We start from the raw sequence: 25,068 nt of genomic DNA on the forward strand, positions 1-25,068 counted from the left end.
AAAAAAAAAAAGGCAAGATGGCAAGATTCTTTTCCCTATTTAGTCTATGAATAAAAAGAAGAGCATCACAGAATGACACAATGGTTTGAGTTTGAAGGGATACCTTCCACTAGATCAGTTGCAATTACCAAATCTATTCATTTAAAATTATTTTAAAAATTTAAGTTATTCATTTGAAATATTTATAGAAACAGTAGCAAGAGTTATCAGTTTAATAACTAAAGATAACGTAAGATTTTAAATAGTTTGATACATGGGAGAGTAAGTTAAGGTAGTTAGTCTTAAAAATTTTAAATATATATTTTAAGTCTTAAAAATCTTAAATATATTTTAAGTTTCAAACCAGTTTAAATATATGTCTGAGTATTAAACGTCTTCTTATTTATTATAAAATAGTACAAAATATATAAATCGGAGAAAATTAACCTTTCTAAATTACTGAGTGGCACCAGAACCTTATGATTAAAATTGATTTAGTCACCTTCTCACTGCTCCGTGTTATGTTACAGGACTTTGCACTGAATGCACACAAGTGCTTTGCAGCAGCTGCTGAGAAAAAGGGGGGTTTTGGCAGGTGCACAAAGGACAGCTGGAACTTTTGGCACCCAGGAAGGTGTAGGAGGGAGTTCTGGTTTTTTGTTACATAGAAGTCAGTTGAGGTTTGGGTACTGCTTAGGTGATACATTCTCCTTTTTACCTCCCACATTTAGACAGGGATGGAATAGACATTATATTTCAGAGGACAGCAGTGATGAAAGTATTTCATTCTATTTTCAGAAGTCTTTGACATCACCCCGTTTATTTTCCTCAACTCCATTCAAAGTAGTGTCGGCTTCTCTACCATTGATCTTCAAAATTCATTTCATGATCAGAGCTAACAGCTAACCTTCCTTATTGAAAAGGAAGGCACTACATTTCAGAGTTTTAAGGTTCTTTTAAGGTTCTACTGACTTGTTTTGCATAATCTAAGGGAGTATTTTTGACAAAATTAGTCTCTCTGCTTTGTCCAGAGTCAAAGAGGCAATCTGTGGGGCTACTGATAGAACTCCCTGTGCCTTATTTTCCTATAATACATCTTTTGGGGGTCTACTATTCCAGTTCTTTGGAATATATATATCTCTATTCCAATTCTTTGAATATATATTTAAATATACAAAAGAAACACACGGTAGAAATCTAATTTGTGGGGAACATCATCTTGAGCTAAAGTTTGCCTTTTCTTTGCATAGACACTTGCATGAATTACTCAGATGAGTAAAATGCAGAGCATTTTATTTCATGAGATAAAAAAAAAATCTAACTTTCATTATTCTGCACCCATCTTGCACAAGTAAACTGAGTGTGAAAGTTAAAAGGCAGTGTGTAATCAAGACTGGCTTTTAGCTGAGTATGCTGATGTTTTTCTCTGCTACCACTTTAGGATGAAGAAAGTCAAATGAAAAGGAAAGTTAAGAAGCTGACTCAGCACAAAACAATCTACTAGCCCATGACAGTTCTTTGTGACTTTCTGACTTTGGAAACCATCTCCCTGCCCAAGAGAGAAGCAGCCTCACTTGTATTCATTTAAACACAGTTCATTGCTTGAATTCTGGAGCTTGTTTGTTTGTTTTTGCTTTCCAAAACAACCCAATCCTGAGTCTTTTGATGATAAACTAAACCAAAATCAACATCCAGATTTAAAGCTATTAAACCTCAAGAAGCTGCAACAATTTCAGCAGGACATCCCTGAGGGGAAGGAACTAGTGAAACTAGAAAGAGATTCTACAGTTTTTCAATTCCCTGCATAAAAAATAAACAAAAACAATCAAACAAACAAAAAACAAATAAAAGCAACAAAACAAAACCAAAAAAAAAAAAAACAACCTCCTGACTTCTTTTTCTTTCTTTTTTTTTTTTTTTTTTGAAGTGACCATAAATGACAAACCTATCTCCATCTTGAATGGGTGAAAATACAAGCCACATCTTCCTTAGACTTGTGTTTAAGAAAGGGTTGGCTTAGGGGACAGAAGTCTTACTTTGTAAAAGTACCCAGATGAGCTGCTGATATTTCTGTCTATATCACATAGATATATTTTTTTGGCAGAAACAGAGGTTTCTCCCCACCCAGAACCTCATGGGGTTTCTCTGCAGGTGTAGGATCCATTCACAAGTAACAGCTTGAGGCACTTGGAACTTTGCACATGGAATTGCTTGTTTGAATTCGATCAATACTGTAAAAGTAAGTGTGCTGTTTGAAGTTTAGCCATGTACTTTTTTTTTTTTTTTTTAAGAATTACCATACAAATCAAAATTATGCACAAGATATAATTATGTTTGCTAGTAGCATTCTTTCCTAAGAAAGAACAAACTGAGTTAGCACAGTATCTTTTACTGCTGGTTTTTATATTGCTCAATTACTGAGCTTTATTTTATTAAGTGTTACTCTTAACAAAAAGTGTTATTCTTTGTTTAAAGAAATGATCTAGAGGATTTCAAGCTATGCAGGCTCATTATTATAGGGTATATAGAGAGTGCTTAACAAGTGGAAGCTTGGAATGAGCAGCTGCCTTTCAGAGAAGATCACAGAATCACAGAATCATCTAGGCTGGAAGAGACCTCCAAGATCACCGAGTCCAACTTCTGACTTAACACTAACAAGTCCTCCACTAAACCATATCACTAAGCTCTACATTTAAACGTCTTTTAAAGACATCCAGGATGACTCAACCACTTCTCTGTGCAGCCTATTCCAATGCCTAACAACCCTTTCAGTAAAGATTTGACAGCACAATCAATCAGACAGATATAGTCAACTATGTTATATCAACCTACACTTTCATTTTGTTTGAAAATACACAGGGAATAATTTCACCACCTAACCTTAGAAATCCAACTTCCTAAATTGGGAAGTTAGGCATGCCATGGAGAGACATGGACTCCTCCAGAGGTGGTTCAGAACAAATAGCCAGTTGAGGGGCACTGAACTCTCTGGTGGAGCCTTTCTCACCCCAATAACTATTATCTTACCACCCAAATTCAGTGCCTAAAAAATGCTATGATTGACCTCATCTCAGCTCTGCGATGCTGAAAAGGGTTTCAGTCAAGTCACTTGTGATCCAAGATAACCTTTGTATGGGAAAAGCCTTTCTAATGGAAAATTTCTCTTATTTTTATAATTGTAACTATTTAATATTCCAATGTGTCTTATGACTCCACTGCCCTAGGTAATCTATCAACATTGTCCAAAAGCATATAAATGATAATGATACTTGCTTCTTGTTCTCATAGAAAGGGACATTTATAAGATTCTTCCTTTGTCACTCTATCCATGTTGGTATGACATATGTGGAAACCAAAAACAGATGCAAAACACTCTTCATTTTGACAAAATGTGTTCCTTGTCAATGCAAAATCAAAGGTTTCAGGAATTTTATGTATTATATGTGTCTTTGGGGTGGATACTGGAAGTTAAAGCTAAGAAGAAACAAACCTTCTCATTGCCATCGCAAAATTTAATCTGACTAGGTGGGATTTTCCATTTATGTTGGCAAACAGAAACATTACGTATTTGGACTGTTTATTCCGGTAACCTGAGCTAGCCTGCAGAACTGCAACGTAGCTCTTTTGATTAGCTCCATGCAAAAAGATCCTGTGAGGTGGAAAGATCTCCTACTCTTTCTATATTTGGCAGGATCAACTCCATAAAAATGTCCATTTTGCCACGCCTCTGATACCCCACAGCAGCTGCTTCCTCTCTTCATCCCACAGTGAGATATTAAAAAGTTTGGATGGAACCTTCTCCAAGTTTATCTGGATGTACAAAAAGCCAAGAATGCACTTGTCAAGGTTACAAATATCTAGGGAGCTAGCATAGTTTTTAGTCTAACTGTCTTTTCAAAATATAATTGAGGTCAGCTGAAAATTATTAACTGCTGGTTGAGCAGGGATTATGAGTGCATTCTATAGGAGATGGAGCAGGAATTAAAAGTACCTGTCCTGTTGGAATTCTTACAGTACCTTAGTAGAGCCATCCTTCCACCAGATGTGCTTATAATGCTCTCAAAGTGCACTCTGTATCTAGGCATTTGAGGCACTTATTTCATTTCATTTCATTTCATTTCATTTCATTTCATTTCATTTCATTTCATTTCCCTGTCTTGTAACTCAGGTTTCCTTTTTAGGGAGTGACAGGATTAATTCCTTTTCTTGATCCATATGCTTTTTTTTTGTTGTTGTTGTTTTGTTTTGTTTTTATTATTATTATTTTTGTGAGATGGCCTTCCATGAGTCATTTATGTCTGAACTGATCTTCTAAGTTGTTTCAAGAGTCAAATGGAGCCTTACTTTGATGACTGTAGAAAACTTTAATACCCTTATATAGCTTTTAATATGGTCAAACATATGTTTTTTCTACAGCTTGTTTAAAAGCCAGAAAGGTAATTATAAAGCGTTAGTAGGTTGGTGCCTCTTTTAAGCTGCAACATATGGTTGAAATTAGCGCTATAGTTGAGAAGAAGATAGAGCTTTTTTTTGAGATAATATGCTCCATGATTTCTCTCTCATCTTGGCAAATAACTGAAAGTTGTAACTTTAGGATGACCCAACAATACTTTCCTTTGATTCATTTTTGCTCCTCTGCCCTCTTAATAATATTATTAAATAAGAATTAAAATAAGAATAAGAACTAAACAATAATGAAAACAGTAAAAAATAAATAAATCATAGAATATCCTGAGTTGGAAGGGACCAATAAGGATCATCCATAAGTCCAACTCCTGAATATGGTAGAATATGCACTTTGGTCTCAAACCTAATTTCTGAGGGGATATGTTAGTTTGCATGATGATCACTGCTATTTTATATCATTGTATGATCTGCCACAAGTTTCAGTTCTCTTTGTGCAAACTCGCTGTTTCATGAGAAATCAAGAAAGCTTGCAACTTAAATAGGTATAACAGCCTGCAATGAGACAGATATTATAACTACTCACAAGTTCAAACTTTCTGAAGAAAAGAACTACTGCCTATCAGTTACCATTTTCTGCAATGCAGCCTTTAAGGTAAAAATAGGCTAGGGAAACTATTTCAGAAATGGTAATTCTCTGAAAAAGCTATGTCACTGAAGAGAGTGATTTGGGAAACCCCATCAACATATTTTAATTTAGTCATAATTATTTTTAGAGAACAGACTGTTTTCTTATATATATATATATATATAAGATTGGTATCAAATCTAATCTCCTCAGCTGGAACAGCTAGTAAAAGAAAGTAATAACAGTAGTATGTAAACAAATAGGTACAGTTATCCCATTCAAGAATAATCATTAATTCTGCAAATGATGAAAGGACAGGTCCTGCATATGAGTTCAAGTTCACTGAAAAAGAAAGAAATATTAGTCTCACAGCTGCTTTATACTGGAGGGGTGTTTTGGTTTGGTTATTTTATAAGTCACTGAAGTATTTCTATAAAACAAGTATGCAAAAAGGTGCAAGCCTTTTGATTTACTGCATTAAGCTTTTGAAGACTGCCATATACCATGCAAACCCATGCCCAGTTCCACGCCTATTCACACTATTAAAGCAAAGTATTTGATTTCAAAAAGAGACATTTCAAACTTGATGACATTGGAAGTGACAACATGACTTGGCTCAGTGTGATTCAGAAACCAAAAACTATGCCCAGATTTTTCTCTCAATTTTCTTTTTGTTTTGTATTAACAATATAGTTTTTATGCTAGCCTCTATTTTTTTTTTCCCCTCTCAGAAATTTTATTGTTGTAAGATATGGAACTGGATAAATATTTTTCCTTTCATAAGTAAGGGTGACTTTAAGCAGGAAGACAGGAAGGAAGGCAAGAAAGCAGGAAGGAAGGGAGCTATCTCTAGCAGTTCAGTTGTCATTCAGATAATCTGGGAAAACAGAGAAGAATTAGATTAGGTAATTAGATATACTAATTATAATTCCATAGAAATTATAACAATTATCAACATAATGCATTATGTGACAGCCAGAAAACAGCAAATGCTCATATAACTTAAACGAATTATCCACACTTGTGTTGCATAGGTTGTCTTTTTTCCTCCAGAGACAATATTCAAATGCTTTTAATTTATCTGCTTCCTTTAAAATAGTCTCTTCATTTAGTTATACTACTCAACCTGACCAAAGAAAAGAATAAAGAATTTATCAGGGAGAATAATTAAATTCCAGGCCAAATTCATCCTTGCTGAAAATGAAGGTATGCTGAAGTCAGCTGACTGATTCCCATAAAATTGCACAGCAGATAGTTTTAATTCTGTTGTTTCTCAGTTCTACAAAACCTTTATCCTTTTCACTGAGATTAAAATTAATTCCTCCTCCCCTTAGCTGTCAAAATGAAGTGTGGAAGTTAATCTAATTGTCTAGGCTAACCTTACTCAGGTGTAATGAAAAAGAAAAAGGCAAAATTTGATCAGCTGATAAAAAATCATGTGCTCTATAAACATAAATATATCTAAGTGGATTAAAATGACCTGGCGAAACCTGGTAACATCTTCACATCAAAAAAGAAACTTCTGGCTTCTGCTTGAAAAGCTGGAAGGGAAAGGATTTCTCTAGAAACCTTCAGAGAAACTGTTGTTTCATTCACTTTTGTGACTGAATGAGAGTTCATGTATAGAAAAGGATGGATTCTAACTGAGATGTCTATTTATATAAGATGTTAATGAAACTCAAGACAATTGATTTAAAAGCTTCTTATATCTAGAGTTCACAGATCATAGTGTTATCAAACATGGTCAGCATAAGTATCTGCATATATAGTTCTCCAGATATTCACCAAATATTACTATCACAATAGGGTGATCTGATGATTATACACAAATATATACATTGACATCTCTACTCAGTGTCATCTTAACATTTTCCCTTGAATACATCATCAACTTACTCACTATCTTAAGCAATTCCTCAATCTATCATGGATTCTTGAAGACAGGAGGACTGTCTATCTGTGGGCAAAATTCTTTAAACTTCAGTGATAAAATAGTACATAACATTTCATCAGATTTTATGTACTTGGGTCCAGTATTAAATGCTTTTAATAAAACACATTTTAAAGTGCTTATATTGGTGTAATTACTATTTGAGATGTGACCTAACTACCCACTTAGTGTGTTGGGATGAGGTCCTGAAAACTCTAGTACATACTTAACATGAATAATTCCATTAGAAATCAATGTGACAACATGCATGATGAAACTTGAGCATGTGCAGAAGTGTTTCCCGGACTAGGGTTTGGTGAGCAGGAAACCAATAACAGTGATAAGAAATTCCATCATCTCCTCTGCTTTCACAGCACAGGGTAAGATAAAGTGGTTAAAAATGCTTGTATTCCAGTTTTGCTGGTGTTCCCATTCTTGCTGCCATCTGGAAACAGGATGTTCAGAAACTCTGGACAAATGGCAACTGCATATATTTAATAGACTAAAACAAGATGCTCATATTTGTTGCATGCAGGCAAAATGACTGCTTGCACATGCTGTACTTGGTCCTACAACTTTTTCAGCCACATTTGTGTGGACAGACTAGAAAAGATGTGCACCAGTTTAACAGATATATTACTTGTGCCTTTGTCTTCCATCTCTTTCTCCAAGATGAAACGAGTCTGTAGCTAGTAAATGTAAAAATAAAAAACACTTGCATAGCAGATAATAGACTTATCTTGACCTATCTTTTTGGTATAAACATTCAATCTGATATATTGATATATTTATAATTAGCATAAGAGCTCTGCTTTGAAAAGCTACTAACCATAATAAATATTGAGCAAGTATCTGAAGTTCATTATTTTGCATCAGTACCTGTCTTTCAGTGAGGTCAAGGTTTACTGCTATCTCATACCGCCTCAGCCTGGTCAAATAGTTATGATGAGCAAATTCTGCTTCTAGCTCTCTGATTTGTTCCTTGGTGAAAGCTGTCCTTTCCTTCCTGGGTTTACTGTTGACCTCTGACTTGTAGTTTCCTTCCTGGGAATCTGAAAAGAAAAAAAAAAAAAAAGAAGAAGAAGAAAAAAAAAAAGATGACATTGAAATATTGAGAAGTGCATAGCTAAATAAGAAACAACCTCAAAGTTAACATGCCTGCCTTCCACATAAGTTAAATTCTTAAAACTTTCTTCTCAGAAACACACCTTTGCCTTTATACCTATGGATGCTTCCCTGTAAATCAGGAAGGCAGCAGTAATTGTGACAGACATGAACTGCTGCTTCTATTCATGCACATCAAACATTAGCTCTAAAACCTTGCAGTGTTTCATTTCCGTAATGGTTCTCTGTAGAAGTTCTGCAAAGCTTCAACTCTTTCCCATTTCTGGCAACTCTCAGTGCATCCAGCCATTACAGGATATGCATCTTTTGAGTATCGTTTTAATGAGTAATACTTCAAGAATTGCTAACTTCTATCATTTCACTGATACCTTAAGCCAAAGCTCTATTTTAAAGAATACACTTTAAGGTTTAGTCCTATCACCCTTCAGTGAACGAAAACAGACAAACCATGGGAAATTTGACAAGCATCAAAAAGAAAACAGTGAGTACACCCCATGTGATAATGGGGGCCCATCTTATCCATTCCAAGGTGCAGGTAAGGAAGTTATGCCATAGCCAGTGTCAGTATAAGAAATTTCTTACTGTTACAGCTGATGACCAAAAAATACTTTTGGCCACAATCAAAGGAGCTTTTCTCAAAGTTTCATAACCATCCTCCTGGTTCCTCAGAAAGAGGTGCATTCAGTCCTGAGCCAAACTACTGAACTCAGTGACAGTTATTCAGTGGGTATCAATGAAGTCTGTTTAAATAAAACAGATCAAACTGGTAAGAAAGAAAGAAAGAAAGAAAGAAAGAAAGAAAGAAAGAAAGAAAGAAAGAAAGAAAGAAAGAAAGAAAGAAAGAAAGAAAGAAAGAAAGAAAGAAAGAAAGAAAGAAAGAAGAAAGAAGGACGGAAGGAAGGACGGAAGGACGGAAGGACGGAAGGAAGGAAGGAAGGAAGGAAGGAAGGAAGGAAGGAAGGAAGGAAGGAAGGAAGGAAGGAAGGAAGGAAGGAAGGAGGGAGGGAGGGAGGGAAGGAAAAGAGAGGGAGGGAGAGAGAGAGAATTGTAGGAGAAACAGACATTTATAAGTTTGGGAATGATACAATACCTATAAATCCAAAATTAACAAGAGATCAGTAGGAGTATCATTAATCAAATTCTGGCTTCAAGAACTATCTTAAAAATGTCACAGGTAAATTCACACTTCAGCTGCTGACTTAAATAGAAGCCTGCATCAACATCCAAAAGAACAGGCCCATAAGAAATCATTCCCTGGGACTCTGATGAATCATCAACATGACTGAGACTGTCCAACTGGCCAGTGAATCTAGTTTCAAAATCACAGTCAACTGTCAACATTTTATAAAAGCGTAAAAAATGTTTTCACTTTTTACCTTTTTATCAGTTACTCTGTTGTTTGGATGGAAACTTTTTTTTTTTTTTTTCCTTTTGGTCAGGAGAATTGTTGATGTTTAACTCAGTGCTAAAGTCACTAATTTATGACATTTTAAAGCTCATTATAAATCTCAAATCACCACGACTCTTCTGCTGACATGACATAGAACTCTGCTTTGAACGTGTGATGTAATTCTGGTTTGCATACTGAGGATATCCTCAAAAGTGGCTGTATGGGTACGGGATATGTTTGGCCCCAGCCACAGTCAGACTTCTCTTGGAAGGACCCGGTTAGACAGCACACACACCAGCAGTGTGGAGACAAGGTCTGTTATCCACTCAAGATAGAGAATCTGATAGATCAAAATCACCTTAAACCTAGTTCTTTTATACTAGTTGGCAAACTAGACACTGTAACTTCTGTCTGCATTTTTCAGTTGCAGGAAGATACACGTACCTTTTCTTCCCCCAAATTTCCCATTCTACAACCTCATCATATGCCAGTGCAGGTCCAAATACTATATAGATGACCCGAACTTAAATTCTTATGCTTCTATTTCAGCTTTCCAATGAATCACTGAAAAGAGATACCTAAACCATTTTTTTTTATATTATTTACTGTTCCTTATACCACCAGAGTTGTGTTTCATACATGTTTGAAAGAAGGTGGATGTGCAAGTTGATTACCTACAGTGCAACACAAAAATGTATTTCATGCAAGTCATTGCTGAAGACCTCTTTGCACCCTTGATAAACCTGGGCCCATGTGAGGTCATGAGCCAAGCAGTCTTCGCATATCCATAACTGCAAGAAAGATCCATGACAGTTTTCGATGCTGGAGGTTGTGACCTTAAATAAAAGTAATGCACTTACAGATGACACTGACACCATAACAAAATTTCAGTATTACAAATAAAGACATAAATCAGGAAATGAAATAGAAAGTGGTGTTAGGTGTTTAAAAGCTTGGTAGCCAACGCTGTAGTGACTAGTCAAAGTCAAAATCTTTGGGAGTACCCATACAAACATCTCTCAGGAGGATCTCAATTTCTATAAGTGTCTGAGACTTGTAATGCAATCACTTTTTCTGAAAGCAGGTGACTGTACAGCCAGTAAAGCCATAATGAGCCATGTAATCTTTCAGGCTAACGTCCAAAAGGTCAGACTCATGTTTCTGAGTTCCCAACTTATAAATGCCATCAGAACCTAAATTCCATGTTCCTGGGCTAAGGAGAAAGAAATGTAACTGCTAAAGTAGCAGTTGTCCTTCATGTTTGCCAGCACAGAGGATTCAGCACTGCTAGAAGTGTTAGCCCACACAGATCCTGTGTGAATATAAGCATGCTTGGACAACTGGTTATTAAGACATTCCTGCCATTGCTGCATGCTACCTTTAAGAAAATATCAGATTGTTAATGCCTGGCAGCCACAGTTCTGTCAGCAGTATGATTTCATCAGCAAACTGACACAGTGGTAAAGTTTCAGGATTTTTGTGTGTGGGTGTTTGTTTGTTTGTTTGGTGCATGACATTGAATGCATTTGCCACACTGCTTGTTGTTTGCAGACGTATTCCTGCAGAGGCAGACCCCAGCCAGTGTGACTGCACACAAATCCCCAAATGATTCTTCCCTTTGTCACATATACCTGCCTGGGCTGTCATGGCCTGCTTCACATTTCCTTCATCATAGAGCAGGTTAACCAACCTGGGAACTTGGGGAACTTGGGGAACTATGGAGAACTTGACAAGAGCCTACACTTGCTCACCCCTCCAAACAGAAAAATACTAATATTTATATTACTTTAGATGTGTTTGGTCTGCAGTAGCATTGAACTCAGACAAATTCAGTGCCAGGGCCACTACAGCTACTGATAGCCTTCGTGACTTTGTGTGTTCCATTGTCTTTAGGTGATGGAACTGCAAGTTTAGCTCTTAAAGCTCATTTCTGTAGTCACACTGAGTCATCATACAATATATGGAAGAGCTCAGCCATTAATTATTTTTTTTTTTTTCATTGTTCAGTGTTCACTTTTACTCTCTTTGAGTCACTATAAATGATAAGAATTTAGGACATTTTTACTCTGAAAAAATCATGTTATACTCAAAAATAGCTGAAAGTTATATTGGAGAGGTAAGCAGAAACCTGAAGCAAGGAAGACTCTCCCTCATAGTACTGAGGTTCACACAACAGAATGAATGGAATCCTTGGCAATCTGTTTCAGAAAAGGCCTGGCCAGCAAGACAATGGTATTTTGCTTAATGCACTTGAGATATTGAAAATGTATCTGAAAAGACACTTAGCTGTTTTCAGTTAGGTGAATGCCAGTTAGGAACTCTTGGTCTCATCTGATTTTCTCTGTTGCAGTGTTACTGTGGCTCATGTGCAGATTTCCTTTTATTTCCCATTAACAACATGCTACTCAGCAACTTCTAGAAATGTTACTGCCCTAAATTTTGGTTGTTCTAACTCTGAAACTAGTAAATTGAGTTATTTTGCTTGCTTATTTTTAACAGTCTCTGTAGAACTAGGACTGGGAGCTCCCATCTCTTTCTGACCTTCAGGTCTCTGTTCACGTCACCTGACTAGTTTCTCTTTGGTGGAAAATGGGTGGGAAACTTGGAAGAGAATTTTGGCAGAACTAATGTCAGCTCACATCTGTTTTGCAGCTGTTGCAACTAGGGAAAGAAAAAGGTCCCAAAAACCTTCATTTTCTTCTACTGGCTACATTTTATGCCAAATGGTAGGTGTAGAGGCAGAGAACAAAGCCTGTATGGATCTAAGTTACACTCCTTGCCTCTCAAAAGGCACATATAAAATATATACAGATGGTACAAACCACTTGATGAAAAATACAGCAATCTATATTATCTGTCTTCTGCTTTATCCCAGATGAATTCTGGCACACTCTCACAATACATAGCTTACATGCAGGTATTAGTACCTTATCAGTCTCTTTTTGCAAACCTTTGTTCTTTGGATGTCAAGTAATGTAGGCAGTTAAACATGGCTCTGAGGTGTTCAGGTCATACCACTTTCTCATAACTGTTCGTATTAGTTTTCAAAAACTCTTTAATATCCCCCGTTAGACAAAAATGCCTGTTGATAACTAGCACAGAATGTCATTCATTTAGAAAGTCATTCAAAGTTTAAAATGACTGTTAAAAGGCATAATGATTTTGGAAGCTTAGATTTTTTACTAAGCTTAGCAGCAGCTCAAAAATTATTACAAATATCTATATTTGTAATATATACAGATATATATATATATATCTGTATATAGATATGTATAGATGTATATATAGATAGATAGATAGATAGATAGATATAGATATAGATATATAGGTATATCTATATGTATGTATATCATTACTAATTGTGCTAGTCCACACCCTCAAAATTTGCTTCACCTTTACTCAAGGGAACAGATTGCTGTTTATCCCAACATTTGTATTGTCCTATCAGAGTTCCTGTTTCCTTCATTCTACATCACTGAGAGATGAAACATACCAAGCAAACATAGCATCTGAGTGTGGAACAGAAAAAGCGGACCTTTTGGCATTTTCACCTTTGATACATGCCTAGGGAAAAAAAAGGAGTGCTCACAGAATAAGGAAAAATACTGATTAGAACATCAGTGATACAAAGAACTGCTGCTAACTGAGTAGGGTCAGAATCAGGTGTAGAATTTGCAAGAAGCACCTGCTATTTTTTTCCTTTATCAGTTCAACAGTTGACGTAACTTCATTTCTCAGACAGAAATTCTCTCAGTTAATACCTGCAATGTAAGATTCCAGACAAAAATAATAAATAAATAAATAAATCAAAGAATAAGATTGCTAGTGTTCCATTAGCTGTTGCTGATGGTTTGCAGATCCTGATATTTGTACTGAGAGTGAGCGGTGACAGCAAACACTAATAATTTCTGACAAAAAGGCCATCAGAATTTCACCCCTAGAATTGTTATTCAATATCCAGTCTCCCAACTTTCATTCACATTTTCCAACACTTATTCTCAGAAAGTCTGTAACATGAACTACCTATTTCTATATTTATATCACTATGAAGTTATAGCAAAAATGGATAAATTATATGTTCTTAAACACATACCTTCCTATAAACAATGCTCAAGTGTTTGCATAAACAACTACTGCAAACTTTAAATTATTACTTTTTTTTTTTTTATTTCTTTACTTCAAAATGAAGAAATTTGTTCAAATAAATCAAGGTGAAAAGCTTCTGCTTCTGGGTATCTTAGTACTTCTGAGTGCATTTCTTTCAAACTTAATTCCTCTACATTTGTTTAAATCACTAACATGTAAACAAAGGTTTAGAGCTTCTAAGCATCAATAAGAGACAACAGTCTCTTATTGCCAAAGAAAAATGCCAAAGGCTTTTTTTTTTTCTTCCTTCAACATATTTGAAATGTGAACTTAGGGAAAAATACTTTAGTATCTGGGCAATAATCTAGCAAAATATCATTAATTTGAAACACACTTATGAACAAAATAAGCAACTTTGTGTTGCTACTTTTGCAAAGGGATATTAAAGAGAGGAAAAAAATACTTTTTAATGGTAGGAAGTACTTATATACAACTAAATTACCTGATCTGATTGTTTCTGATACTTTATAGTCAACTATACTTTATGACAAAATGAAATAGTTCAGTGAGATACAAGCAAGGAGTTGGCATAAAGGTCCCCATATGGTTCCTATTATTTTGCCCACAACTACATGTGAGAACAAGATTTACCCAGAAATGGTCAGTTTCAAACATTTTTGACATTTAATAGATAATGTTAAGCAGTTTTTTCATTACAGTTTTTTTTCTAAATTTTCTATTCAAAATTGCTCAGACTTACGTAAACTTACTCTGTGTTTAAAACACTGCCCATTGCTTTCCAGCATCCTTGGAACGTTTTGCTCAGTTCAAAGTGCAGTTCCAAATTGCTGCACATAGTCAATTAGAGTGTCTCTTGAGAATTTCTGGAGGTGAATCTCACAAAACATATTTAGAGAATCTCTTCTGAATATTGGTATGAACACCATCTTCATTTCCATAATTCACAACCCTGCATGTGCAAATGGCACAGTAGCACAAGTATGATGTCAAAATTACATGAAGATTTCTTTCCATTCTAATGAAAGCAAACTTTTATTTACTTATTGAGTTAATGCTTTCTTAACCCAGTCTGTGACAATTTACAACTTAAAATAGCCTTATATTCACTCCCCCCCAAAAAAATATGAACTAGCATAGCAAAACCTGTCAGTATTCTAAAACACTCTATATACTATCCTGAAACATTACCTACTAGTTGTTGCTGCCAACCTTTTTTGTTGTTACTGCTTCCTGAAACTACAATTCCAGGAATTATGCTACAGTATTGGAAACAGTGATTCACAGTGTTATGATAGCTAATGCTATAGATTCTTGAAGATACCTATGGTGGAAATGATGTACTTATGACAGGTCATATGATCCATCTAACTATATAGCATATTTATATATCTAAACCTTGCAAATATGGAAGCCAAAATATGAATTCTCCCATATAGCTACACCTTAGTAGATCTTCATGTGGAAAACGTTCCATAACAAATGTTTGTATAATTACAGCTTAGTTTTACTTAGATTAGTAAAAGAGACTTGAAAGATATTTTAAGAAAAAGCAAAACCTAAAAATTTGTCTAAAAAGTCGATACAGAATTTCCCTTACAGAAACCTTACAGGATGCATTTCAATAGGACTTTTTCCAGTGGGACTTCAAACTCCCGTTTGGAGTTCTGGAGATACATCTCTTACATGCAGCATCAGATACACAAGAAGATTGTTTACCTATTTTCAGGATCATTTTTTTTAATTAGCTTTCATGCTGCAGATTTTCATTAAATGAAGGTGGGACTTATCACCACCATTTACCCACCAAGCAGTGAGTCCTCCTGAGAAAGAGTAGCTTACAGATATAAAATAAGAAATTTTCCACAGAGAATCCTCTAAGAAAGACAACAAAGGGAGAAAACGGTATTTGAGATAGGAGCTCATGTAATCTTCTTTCCCTTGTGTCTCACCTACTAAACGTCTCCCACAGAGGCTCTTTCCTATCCAAAGGAAGAAAAATAACAATGAAGAGCAGTCACCTCTCCTCCCCATCCCCCAAACACTGTATGTGCCTCAGTCATCAGCACTGGTCTGTTGAAAGCCCTGCTTGGCAGCAGCTGTACCTTTTCTAAAGGACGCATTAAAATACTCCTCTGGGCCCTACTTTATTGTATAAAAGATACTTAGGAAAACCAGTTTTTCCTGTGAAAATGGTACATGAAAGATCTAAAGCACTACAAACTTTAGAGAAGTGTCTGCTTAAGAAGAGGAAAGAGCATATAGAGCACAGAGAACTTATATAATCTTATATAATCACCTCTCAACAAGTCTTATCTCCCTAAAACACTGAGTTGCTGTTTTCATTTTAGCTTTGTGAAGCAGGGAAAACACTATGTTGCCAAAAATATTGGAGCTGCTACCAGAATTTTGAAACTCAGGTTTAAACAAAGGCTATTTTTAATTCCCGTATGAAATAAAAATATAATAATAAAATAAAATAAAATAAAATAAAATAAAATAAAATAAAATAAAATAAAATAAAATAAAATAAAATAAAATAAAATAAAATAAAATAAAATAATTAATGCACTCTGAATGTTTTAATCATTTTGACCAGTAAGCTTTTGGCACAGATTCCTTAAAACAAGTACAAGTACATCTGCCTCTTTGTCACAGTTGAAATACATCTGAGGTTACTCCATGTAGAATGAATTTCATTGTCATACAATACCAAATATTTAGCTTAAGATACTGTCAGTAGCAGCAGTCTAGGTGAGGCTAGGGAGCGGAAAAATATGTTGCAGTGACCTGCTGCTAAGAAATATACACAAATATTATAGTAGCATGTATCTTGTATGTGCCATCTGGAATTTAAATATCATGAAAACAGTTTTTGTTTTGTTTTGTGTTTGTTTTCTCTGCAAAGTTAGACTGACAGTCTTATTATTAAGAATCCAAAGTGCAGTTTGGAAGAGAACATATGTTGAGCAATGCATTTTAGAGACCTTGATTCAAAATTATCTTCATTATATAAATGTCCATTAGTTTTATATATTTTCAAATGTAACTTGAAAGTCACTTGCATTTAAAGCAGCCCTACAGTCCACTGCCAGACTAGGAATGTCTGCACAGCAGTCAGCCATTCACTGTGAATTTCTAAGTATCATTCTAATTAAAAATTCATTGTTGTATTTCATCCATAGGCAATTTAGGCAATTAGACTTTTTTTTTTTTTTTTTTTTTTTTTTTTTTTTAATATGCAGTGACTATAGTAACCTTATCCAAGGTTTGCTGACATCAAGTTGTATTTTCCAGACTTCACCGAGTGTAAACTCTGTTGTTCTTTCCACCTTAGCTATATAGGTGTTGTTATATATAGGTAATACCATTGCCCACACTCCTCACATACAAGACATTAAAGAAAAGTAAAGGTAATATCTATAGTAATATTGGTAGGTCTTGTAACAGTCCATGTTACAAGTTGTGGCACAATGGAGCAAATGGCCTAGAAATGAGTGTGCCATCTGGGCCAATTTCTAAGTCTAGTCCAAGTTCTTCCTCAAATTACAATGGGTCAAGACTGGTGCAAACTCAAAAATACCAGTGCAATTCTCCATTACCAGAATGTCAGAGCTGCTTTTGATCCCATTGTACATCCCAGTTTACTTTGTGTATGATCACGATAGGTTTTGAGTTGATTAAATAAAGGTATTTTCTTAGGATCCTATGATCCTATGTATATATATTCTCAAAATATATATGCAGATCTCAGAGTTGAAATCTTGCTGACTTCTAAGTTTGCTTTAAAAAAAAAAAAAAAAAGTTTGTACATAAGCCAAAGAATCCAGGCTTTTAGTTTTCCATACTTAGCAATAAAAGTTGAAACACTTACAAAACTTTAACATAGTTGGAGTTTCTTTAGAGCTCTGTATTACCTTACTTACCCATCTTTCCAAAGCAGGTCTTCAGGATACAGTTACACAAAGGAAAATATAAATGGGTACCAACAATTCTACTTTAACTCTTTCTAAGTATTATTTTATTCCTATGCTAATAAGAGTTATTCCTATGCTACAGGAAACAAGAAGCCATTTCACAGTGGTAGTTTTGAATCCAGTTCTTCCACGTGTGCTACACTTGCTTTTTTTTTTTTTTTTTTTCCATTCATCATGGAACAGATTTCTCTGGGACTCCTTAATGATGCAGTGAAAATTTTATATATGTTGAGCATGTGACAGAAAGAAACAGTGTCTGGAGCAAATCTAACATCCAATATTTCTATTTAATCCTATGTTAGAATGCCCTTTCTCTTTTCTTTTTATTTTTTAATCAGTCTGCCTGAAGTGTTTTATCTCTTTTTTTAAAACTGTCCTTTTGAAAAAAACATATCTGGTCTCTGCAAAGTCTGCAGCACCTTACAGAATCACAGGATCATAAATCACTATCCGTCTCAGCCTTAATGTGTGTCCCAGTCCTCAGAAGGAATAGCATGTGGTTCTTCTCTGCCTTACTTGCTGCTGTTGATGGACATGGCTCAACTCATGTGGCATAACAGCATCCACTGTAAGGCACAAATGTAATCCTCGCATGGTTCTTTAAGAAATACCAGAGATTTCTGTGCAAACACATATGCCTGCATACATTTTAATGACATGTTTTGTAAATCTTATTATCCTTGAGAAAGCATTAAAATGAAGCCAACAGCCCCAATTGTGCTCATAACATACCTTAGTAAATATTCAGACTTTTTTTTTTTAACAGAAAAACACACATACTCATACCCACAAAGGTTGCTGTTATAGCTGTATGCTACTATTTCTTCATTCATGGTTTACTTTACAACATTGTGCTGAAGTATAACTCTAACTATAAAAATGGATAAACAGTGGAAAGTACTTTCCCACATGCTATTAAATGGAATTACCTGTCTTTCAGGGGAAACCAAAATAAGAGGGGTTATAAAATAAATTTTTTCAGATGTTCAAATTATTTATACTATTGGCTTTCAGAACAGCCAAGAAAGTTTTTGTTTTTTACTTAAAAGCATTACTATCTGTTAATGTTAGATAGAAAATCTCCTAATGACTGCTTTAGAAGTCCTTACTATCAGCATTTTTTAACTTAAAAGATCTCCTAGTTAGCTGCAGGCTGTGTTTTCCTTTCTTTGTGTCTTAAATGATTATCGTAAAAGGCAGAATCCACTAAAAATAATTATAAAAAGGATTTGTCATGTTTGAAGTTAATACAACTTCCTTTTTAGAACTGTAGCATAATTGTTAAAAATGTAAAAACAATCACATAACTAAACAACAATAACAAAAATTATCTAAAGAATATATTGGGTAAATGAAATAAAACTAAAAAAAAATAAAATTAATAATAGAGCAGGTTCTGCTAAATCTATTTTACTATTAATTTTACAGCCTAGGGGAGATGCTTTTTTGTTTTTTGTTTTGTTATTTGTTTGTTTGTTTGTTTTGATGAATAAATGTCCTTAATTACTAAGAATTAAAGTGGATGTACAGTTAAAGTTTATGACTCACAATGGAAACCTTTGGCAGAGTGCAAACAAAACAACAAAAAACACCTTTAACTTTGATGTGAGCAACAGATGCAATATAATTGTCTGGAGTACTTCCTATGATTTTCAGGTTACAGTGCAAAACTATATTTGCTAAGAGGGGAGGTTGCTTTAACTAAGGGTTCAAGTATAACTTTTGAGATTGCAAATTTTAGGACGTACTTGTACTGTCCCCTTTTAAAGGTATGATTCTCATAGGCCATAGTTAAAGTAACTAAGAGGTCTATGTTTTCTTTAAACATCTGAAATGGACGGTCATTTCCAAAGTAGTTGACATTCCTTATACAGTCTTAATTTTTCATTTGGAAAGAGAAATCATGGTAATAAGGGTCTGATTTTGCAAACTTTTCAGTGTGTACATGAAGTTTCTGCAGAATCAGGTCTCAAGTGAGTACTCTGAGAACAGCTATATATAGGAAAAAAAAAAAAAAGAAAAAGAAAAGAAAAGAATCCTCCAAAACCCAAGGGTGTCCAATAATTAGACCACAAGTCTACAGTACATTAGTCAAATCAAAAGGTCGTTTTGTCCCCAGCTTCATTTCCAACTACTTTTCAGTAATGGAAAGTCTTTCTGTGGTCACTATGCTAATACAAAAGTAGAAACTTTTATTTTCCCAAATTACAGAGGCCATTTGGCACACAAATGTTAAATAGTATGTCCTGACTCTTCCATCATTCATCTCATGCAACTTACTACATCTAAGCTGGAGAAGAAAGGCCTTCCTGGCAATGTGCTAGTGAAAGAGTCTGACAGTGCATGTCAAAGCATAGTAAATCCTGTATATGTTTTACAATTCTGGACAGTGTTTGTTTTACACTTTTAAACAAAGTTCCTTGGAAATACCTATCTCTACTGGGATATGAAAGCTAAGAAACATTTATTGCAATTGAAGATACAGGTTGGGTAGCTATAACTTTTTTCTTGGTCCTGAAAGTTGCAAAACTGGAAACAAATACAAAGGTTATTTAATTCTTCTGTAAAATAACCCACATCAGTCCCCACATTCTGAGATTTTGACAGCCTAGCATATATACCATACCACCAAACCAATGTGTGGCCTTTGTACAACAGTGAACATTTTATTTGCTAATGGGGTGAGGTAGGAGAGAGAGAAAAATTACCCCTTTGAGCCTCAAAATAATGCTTCCTGAACTCTGGCAGCTTGGGCAAAGAGTATGTAGAAGCTCTGAAATTGCAAAAATTCAATGGGAAGTGGAATAAAGGCCTGTAGCTTTCCAACAAAATGAGGTATAGCAATTCAGCCTGAGATCTGGAGTGATACTCTACTCAACATAAAACTTCATCCAATCTAATGTTAAAGTATTCCAGTCACTAAGTTTCAGCCCAATTAATATAATTGCATATATATATATATGCAATATATATATAATATATATATGCAATATAATTGCATTTATATATATATAAATTTGGGTTATCTTATTTTAAAATTGCACAGCTTTGACAATCTTTAGTGCCAAAAAAGAAGCTTTTCCAGTCTTTTTTATCCATTGATAACCACTGGAACATAGGCCTCTCATGCTCCTGCTCAGGATCTTGAGGCAAAGGGGAAGCCTATGGCTGAGGGACTGTTTGCTTAGCACAGCCATCCATTGTGTGACAAAGGTGTCATAAGGAGGACAGAAAGGTAAGCGTTGAACAACCTTACTTTTTCCCCTACCCACTCTTCAGCAACACATCACTTTTAGGATTTGTCTGCTTGCTGCCTGGTTATTTAAAATGTGCAACTAGCATGTACTGCATCTCCCTTCCTTACTCCTGTCCCTAGTGACTCCAGTAAGTAGAATAAATGTCACTAGGGCATGAATTTTAGATGTTAGACTGAGCATGCTCTGCTACAGCACAGTCCTATCAAAATGCTACTTATTGAATAACTGCACTGGGTTGTTTTACATGTTGCAATGTTTTCAGGGGATTTATAAGCCTCTAGGGCACTGAAAGCATGGAGCAACAGCTTCTTTTGCAGATGTAAACATGGGCTTGAGTAAATAGTTAATTTATACTGCTGTTACAGAATTTGGCTGGTGTTTCTGGTCATAAGCAAGCTTTCTCTATCTTTCTAAACAAAAACAAAAACTGGATATTGACTTTCTCTATCATCCAAAATCTCTGCTTTCTTCTTAAGCAAAATAGGACACAGTTCATTTCACAAATCTGAGACAACATTCAAAGGGAAAGAGGTTAAAATGCTGGTCTTTTAGGGTTATGACTATGCTGCACTAATATAAAAGATTAAAAAACATAACATTTTGATTGATATATATGATGTTTTTATGCAAGACTGCCATGTTTCCACTAAAGAGCAAAAAGACAGCTACTGTTTAACTGAAGAAACTGATGGAAAATCCTCATTACTATATAAACAGTGGTTTAGGCATAAAAACTGTTTAGTTTATGCATCTGTGCATTTAGCTGAACACTAAGATTTGTCTAAACACAATTTGGTGCCTTCCTATTCTCACATATTTTCATTTTCTTTTTGAAAGCAGGAAATCTGTGTCTTCTCATGCCTCAAAATATAAAACAACAACAACAACAACAACAAAATTATTTTTGTATCATGTGCTTTACTTAACCCACCAGAGAATCTCAGTACATTGCTTCCAGTGTTGTGGTTTCTCTCTAAAGTCTGTCTTTTTTTTTTTTTTTTTAACCTTTCCAAGAGAGACTTTGGTCTACCACCATCGTAAAAGACCTCATTGGTTACATCACCTAATTATTCTACTTTGGGATTAGACAATTTGCTTATTTGGTGTTCTGTCACTCAGCTGCTTATCCAGACCTAAAGCTGAAGAAAAAATCTCAAAGTCATGTAATTATAACAGAAAGTTCTCATTTTAGTTCCCTTATCTTTTAAGTCGCACCAATAAAAATGTATACACAAATCGGTTTTTGACTGATGGTTTCCACTTCTGGTTCCACACGTATCACCTCTTTCAAGTTGGCCTAGTCCCTGTTAAAAATATCAGTATCAGCCCCTTCCTTCTTCCTTCACTTTTGTTACATAAGACCTTCAAGTATATCAAAGAATAAAAGTTGTCTTGCAATAACTCTTATGCAAACCAACCTTCAGTTTTGTGGACAAAATGAGATGTTGATAAGACAAAGCTGAAGACATAAAAAAATCACTGGTTATTCCTTCTTGGACTGCTCCAACGGTGATCTGATAGAAGTTGAGACTATGCATATTCAACTTCAACATATTAATGAGCATTAATTCACCTGTATGTTTGTCTTCACATACAAGACAAATGGGATTAGTTGTGTGGATGGTGCCCTGTTCCTAAACAGGACCTGCCTCCAAAAGCCACTGAAGAGAGCCACACTTGCTTTTGTGTATCTGAATAAGTTTAAAATGTCTTTTAATCGGATAAAAACTAATTCTGATCTGTTTTTATTTATTTTGTTTTAACTTACACTGAGAGCCAATAGGAGCCTATTTCTGATTGTTTGCTACTGATTTAAATTATTCATCATTAATTCTGAGAGAAGAGACACTATCAGGACTGTAATGCATGACTTTATTAAATCTTCACAGGAAATAAACAAATACATAAATAATTTTAAATAATATTATTTGGAAAAGGCTAAACTTTAATCAACAACTGAAAAATAACTCACTCATCTAGGTAGGCTAATTTCCTAGCTAAAAGGACATTTATTTGGTTCATAAAATGCAGAGAGACCAGAAGCTCTTTCCTTGAATAAAGATGCATACATAAATAGAATATGACAGAGAGCTTCCAAGCACATTATTCTTCAACATTGGTGTAACAGTGCTGCTTAAAGGGCCCTTCTCAGTGTATGAGACATTGCATACTAACAAATGAAAGTCCATGCTCCCAAGGGCTGACAATGTATCAAATATGCTGCAGTCCCCTTCTTTGTGAGATTAAAAAACAAGTGTACATGCTGCTCACTCCATGCCAGCTATCACCACCATGGGTACTATAACCAGAGCAGGTTTTAAGGAAAGACTGCAGGAAAACTTCATTGTTGCTACATCCTTCAACTTAATCTCCCAGTTCATCTAACTGTAAACAGCAGTTCTTACCTTGAACAAGACTTCAATCCTTATTTAAGTAATATGTGATAGGAACTGGCCAAATTTACATAGATTGCTTATTGGTTTACATATAAATAGTATGGAATTTCACTTTTTAAACAACAGATCTGGACAAAAATGAAGATAAAGAGGAGTCACTCCTGTGCATCCTCCATAACCAATGCTATGTAGACATGGTGTTAGGACAATGTTCAGGTCTCTTCTCACTGATGTACAACTGTAGAAGAAATGAAAATGCATACTATTTTTCTGAGTCAAAACTGCCTTCTTAAGTGGTGCTCTGAAATTCCTTAGAGTATGCTTACAAAAAAATAATAAAAATAAAAAATTATGATTTATCTCAAAGGTTGCAGTAATTGAAATAATCATAGTAAAAGGTCAAAATATTCAGTGTCCTCAGACTTCTTTGCAGCAAAAGGCTAAGGATAAGAAACATGGCAGGGTCTAAAGCAAGAAGGAAAGGACAATTGCAACATAAAAATATATATACTGTTCTCAGAAAAGCATTGTAAACCTTCATGAGAAGGTGAGCAAACCCCTCATGAGAGTTGTCAAGAGATACTCAGGTCCACTGATACCTGTTAACGGTATTTACATAGTAAATACTTCAGATACCAAATAAATAATTTTCTTATGCTTTAATATCTGAAAACATGAGTCTCTGTGGGTATAAATGAGCATATCTTTTACATGATGAATTGCAATGTGGCTATGCACTATTCAATTTATAACCGAAAAAGTTAAGCATATTACGACATCCTTATACATAGACATCTGACCTGAAAATCCAGAAATATATTTGGGAAGCATGCATACAAGCCACAATTACACAAAAATGGTTTCAGAGTGGAAGCAATTTCTGAAATTAAAGAAGCATCATTGTAAATGTAACATAACAATTTATCAGTAAGAGAACTATAAAGAATAGACATTCATTTTTAGCAAACTCATATGTCAAGTTGCCCAGGGGTAAAATCATTTATCAGCATTTAGACTTTCATTTTCCTAAGCATATTTAGAAAAGCAGCCATTTTGAAACTCCCTCTGCACACATGAGATATTTAGGGGAACCAAAACAATTATTTAAACCTGGTAAAAGAACACAGAGTGCAGAAAAGTCATTAGCTCAAATCCAGTTCTGAAAGCCTATTTACAAATAACAATCCCACCAAGTACGCATACAAGATATAAACAATAAGTTGTTTCACAACTCTAAGAAAAGCGTGTGTGTGAAAAGAAAGAATTGGTCAAAAGAGCCCCTGTCTTTTGTACATGTTTTTCTAAGGAAAATGATCTTCAATGACCCACAATGCTGTTCTGGGGTCATTTCTCTATAGCTTTTACAGCTATTGATCATCAGATTTATCTATGCTATTTGAAGCAGTCATTACACACAGACTTTCTTCTCAGATCCAGAACCTGTGAATCATTATGAATATAATGTCCTGGAATATCTATACCACTCTTTTCTCAAAGCATTCCATATTTCTAAAAAAGTAGTTTAAGAACCAGTAAGGCAATAATGTTGAGATGCCAAAAATGATGTTCAGCTCCTCATTTACTCTAAATCAATATTAAGAAAAATGTAGGAGATGGCAATGTTATATCCGGTACAAATCATCACTTGGACAAAGCATAGCTGACTGTAGACAGGACCAAAGTACTTGTCTGAAATGCTTCCTTCTTTCTAAATGCCTTCCGCTACACCCCCCACCCCCCACCCTTCCGACTCCTGATGTTAAGACGTGAAGGAAGATGCCCTTGTCACTGACTAGCCTCTATGTATTTGCTTGGCTTGATTCTCACTGTGTTTAACTCCCGCTCCAGATGATGAAGATTATGCCCTGTCCTACCCGA

At 35.0% G+C, this 25,068-nt stretch overlaps 1 protein-coding gene across 1 annotated transcript in view; it reads right to left on the reverse strand.

Annotated features, from left to right (window-relative positions):
* MEOX2 (mesenchyme homeobox 2) overlaps positions 1-25,068 on the reverse strand; it is a 54,486-nt gene that overhangs the window by 5,878 nt on the left and 23,540 nt on the right. The window contains exon 2 of the mRNA XM_068674090.1: positions 7,821-7,993. Within this exon, the coding sequence (XP_068530191.1) occupies positions 7,821-7,993 (173 nt within the window). The remainder of the gene's footprint in view (positions 1-7,820; positions 7,994-25,068) is intronic.

This window comes from Anas acuta, chromosome 2 (genome assembly GCF_963932015.1).
Source record: "Anas acuta chromosome 2, bAnaAcu1.1, whole genome shotgun sequence".
Lineage (NCBI taxonomy): Eukaryota > Metazoa > Chordata > Aves > Anseriformes > Anatidae > Anas > Anas acuta.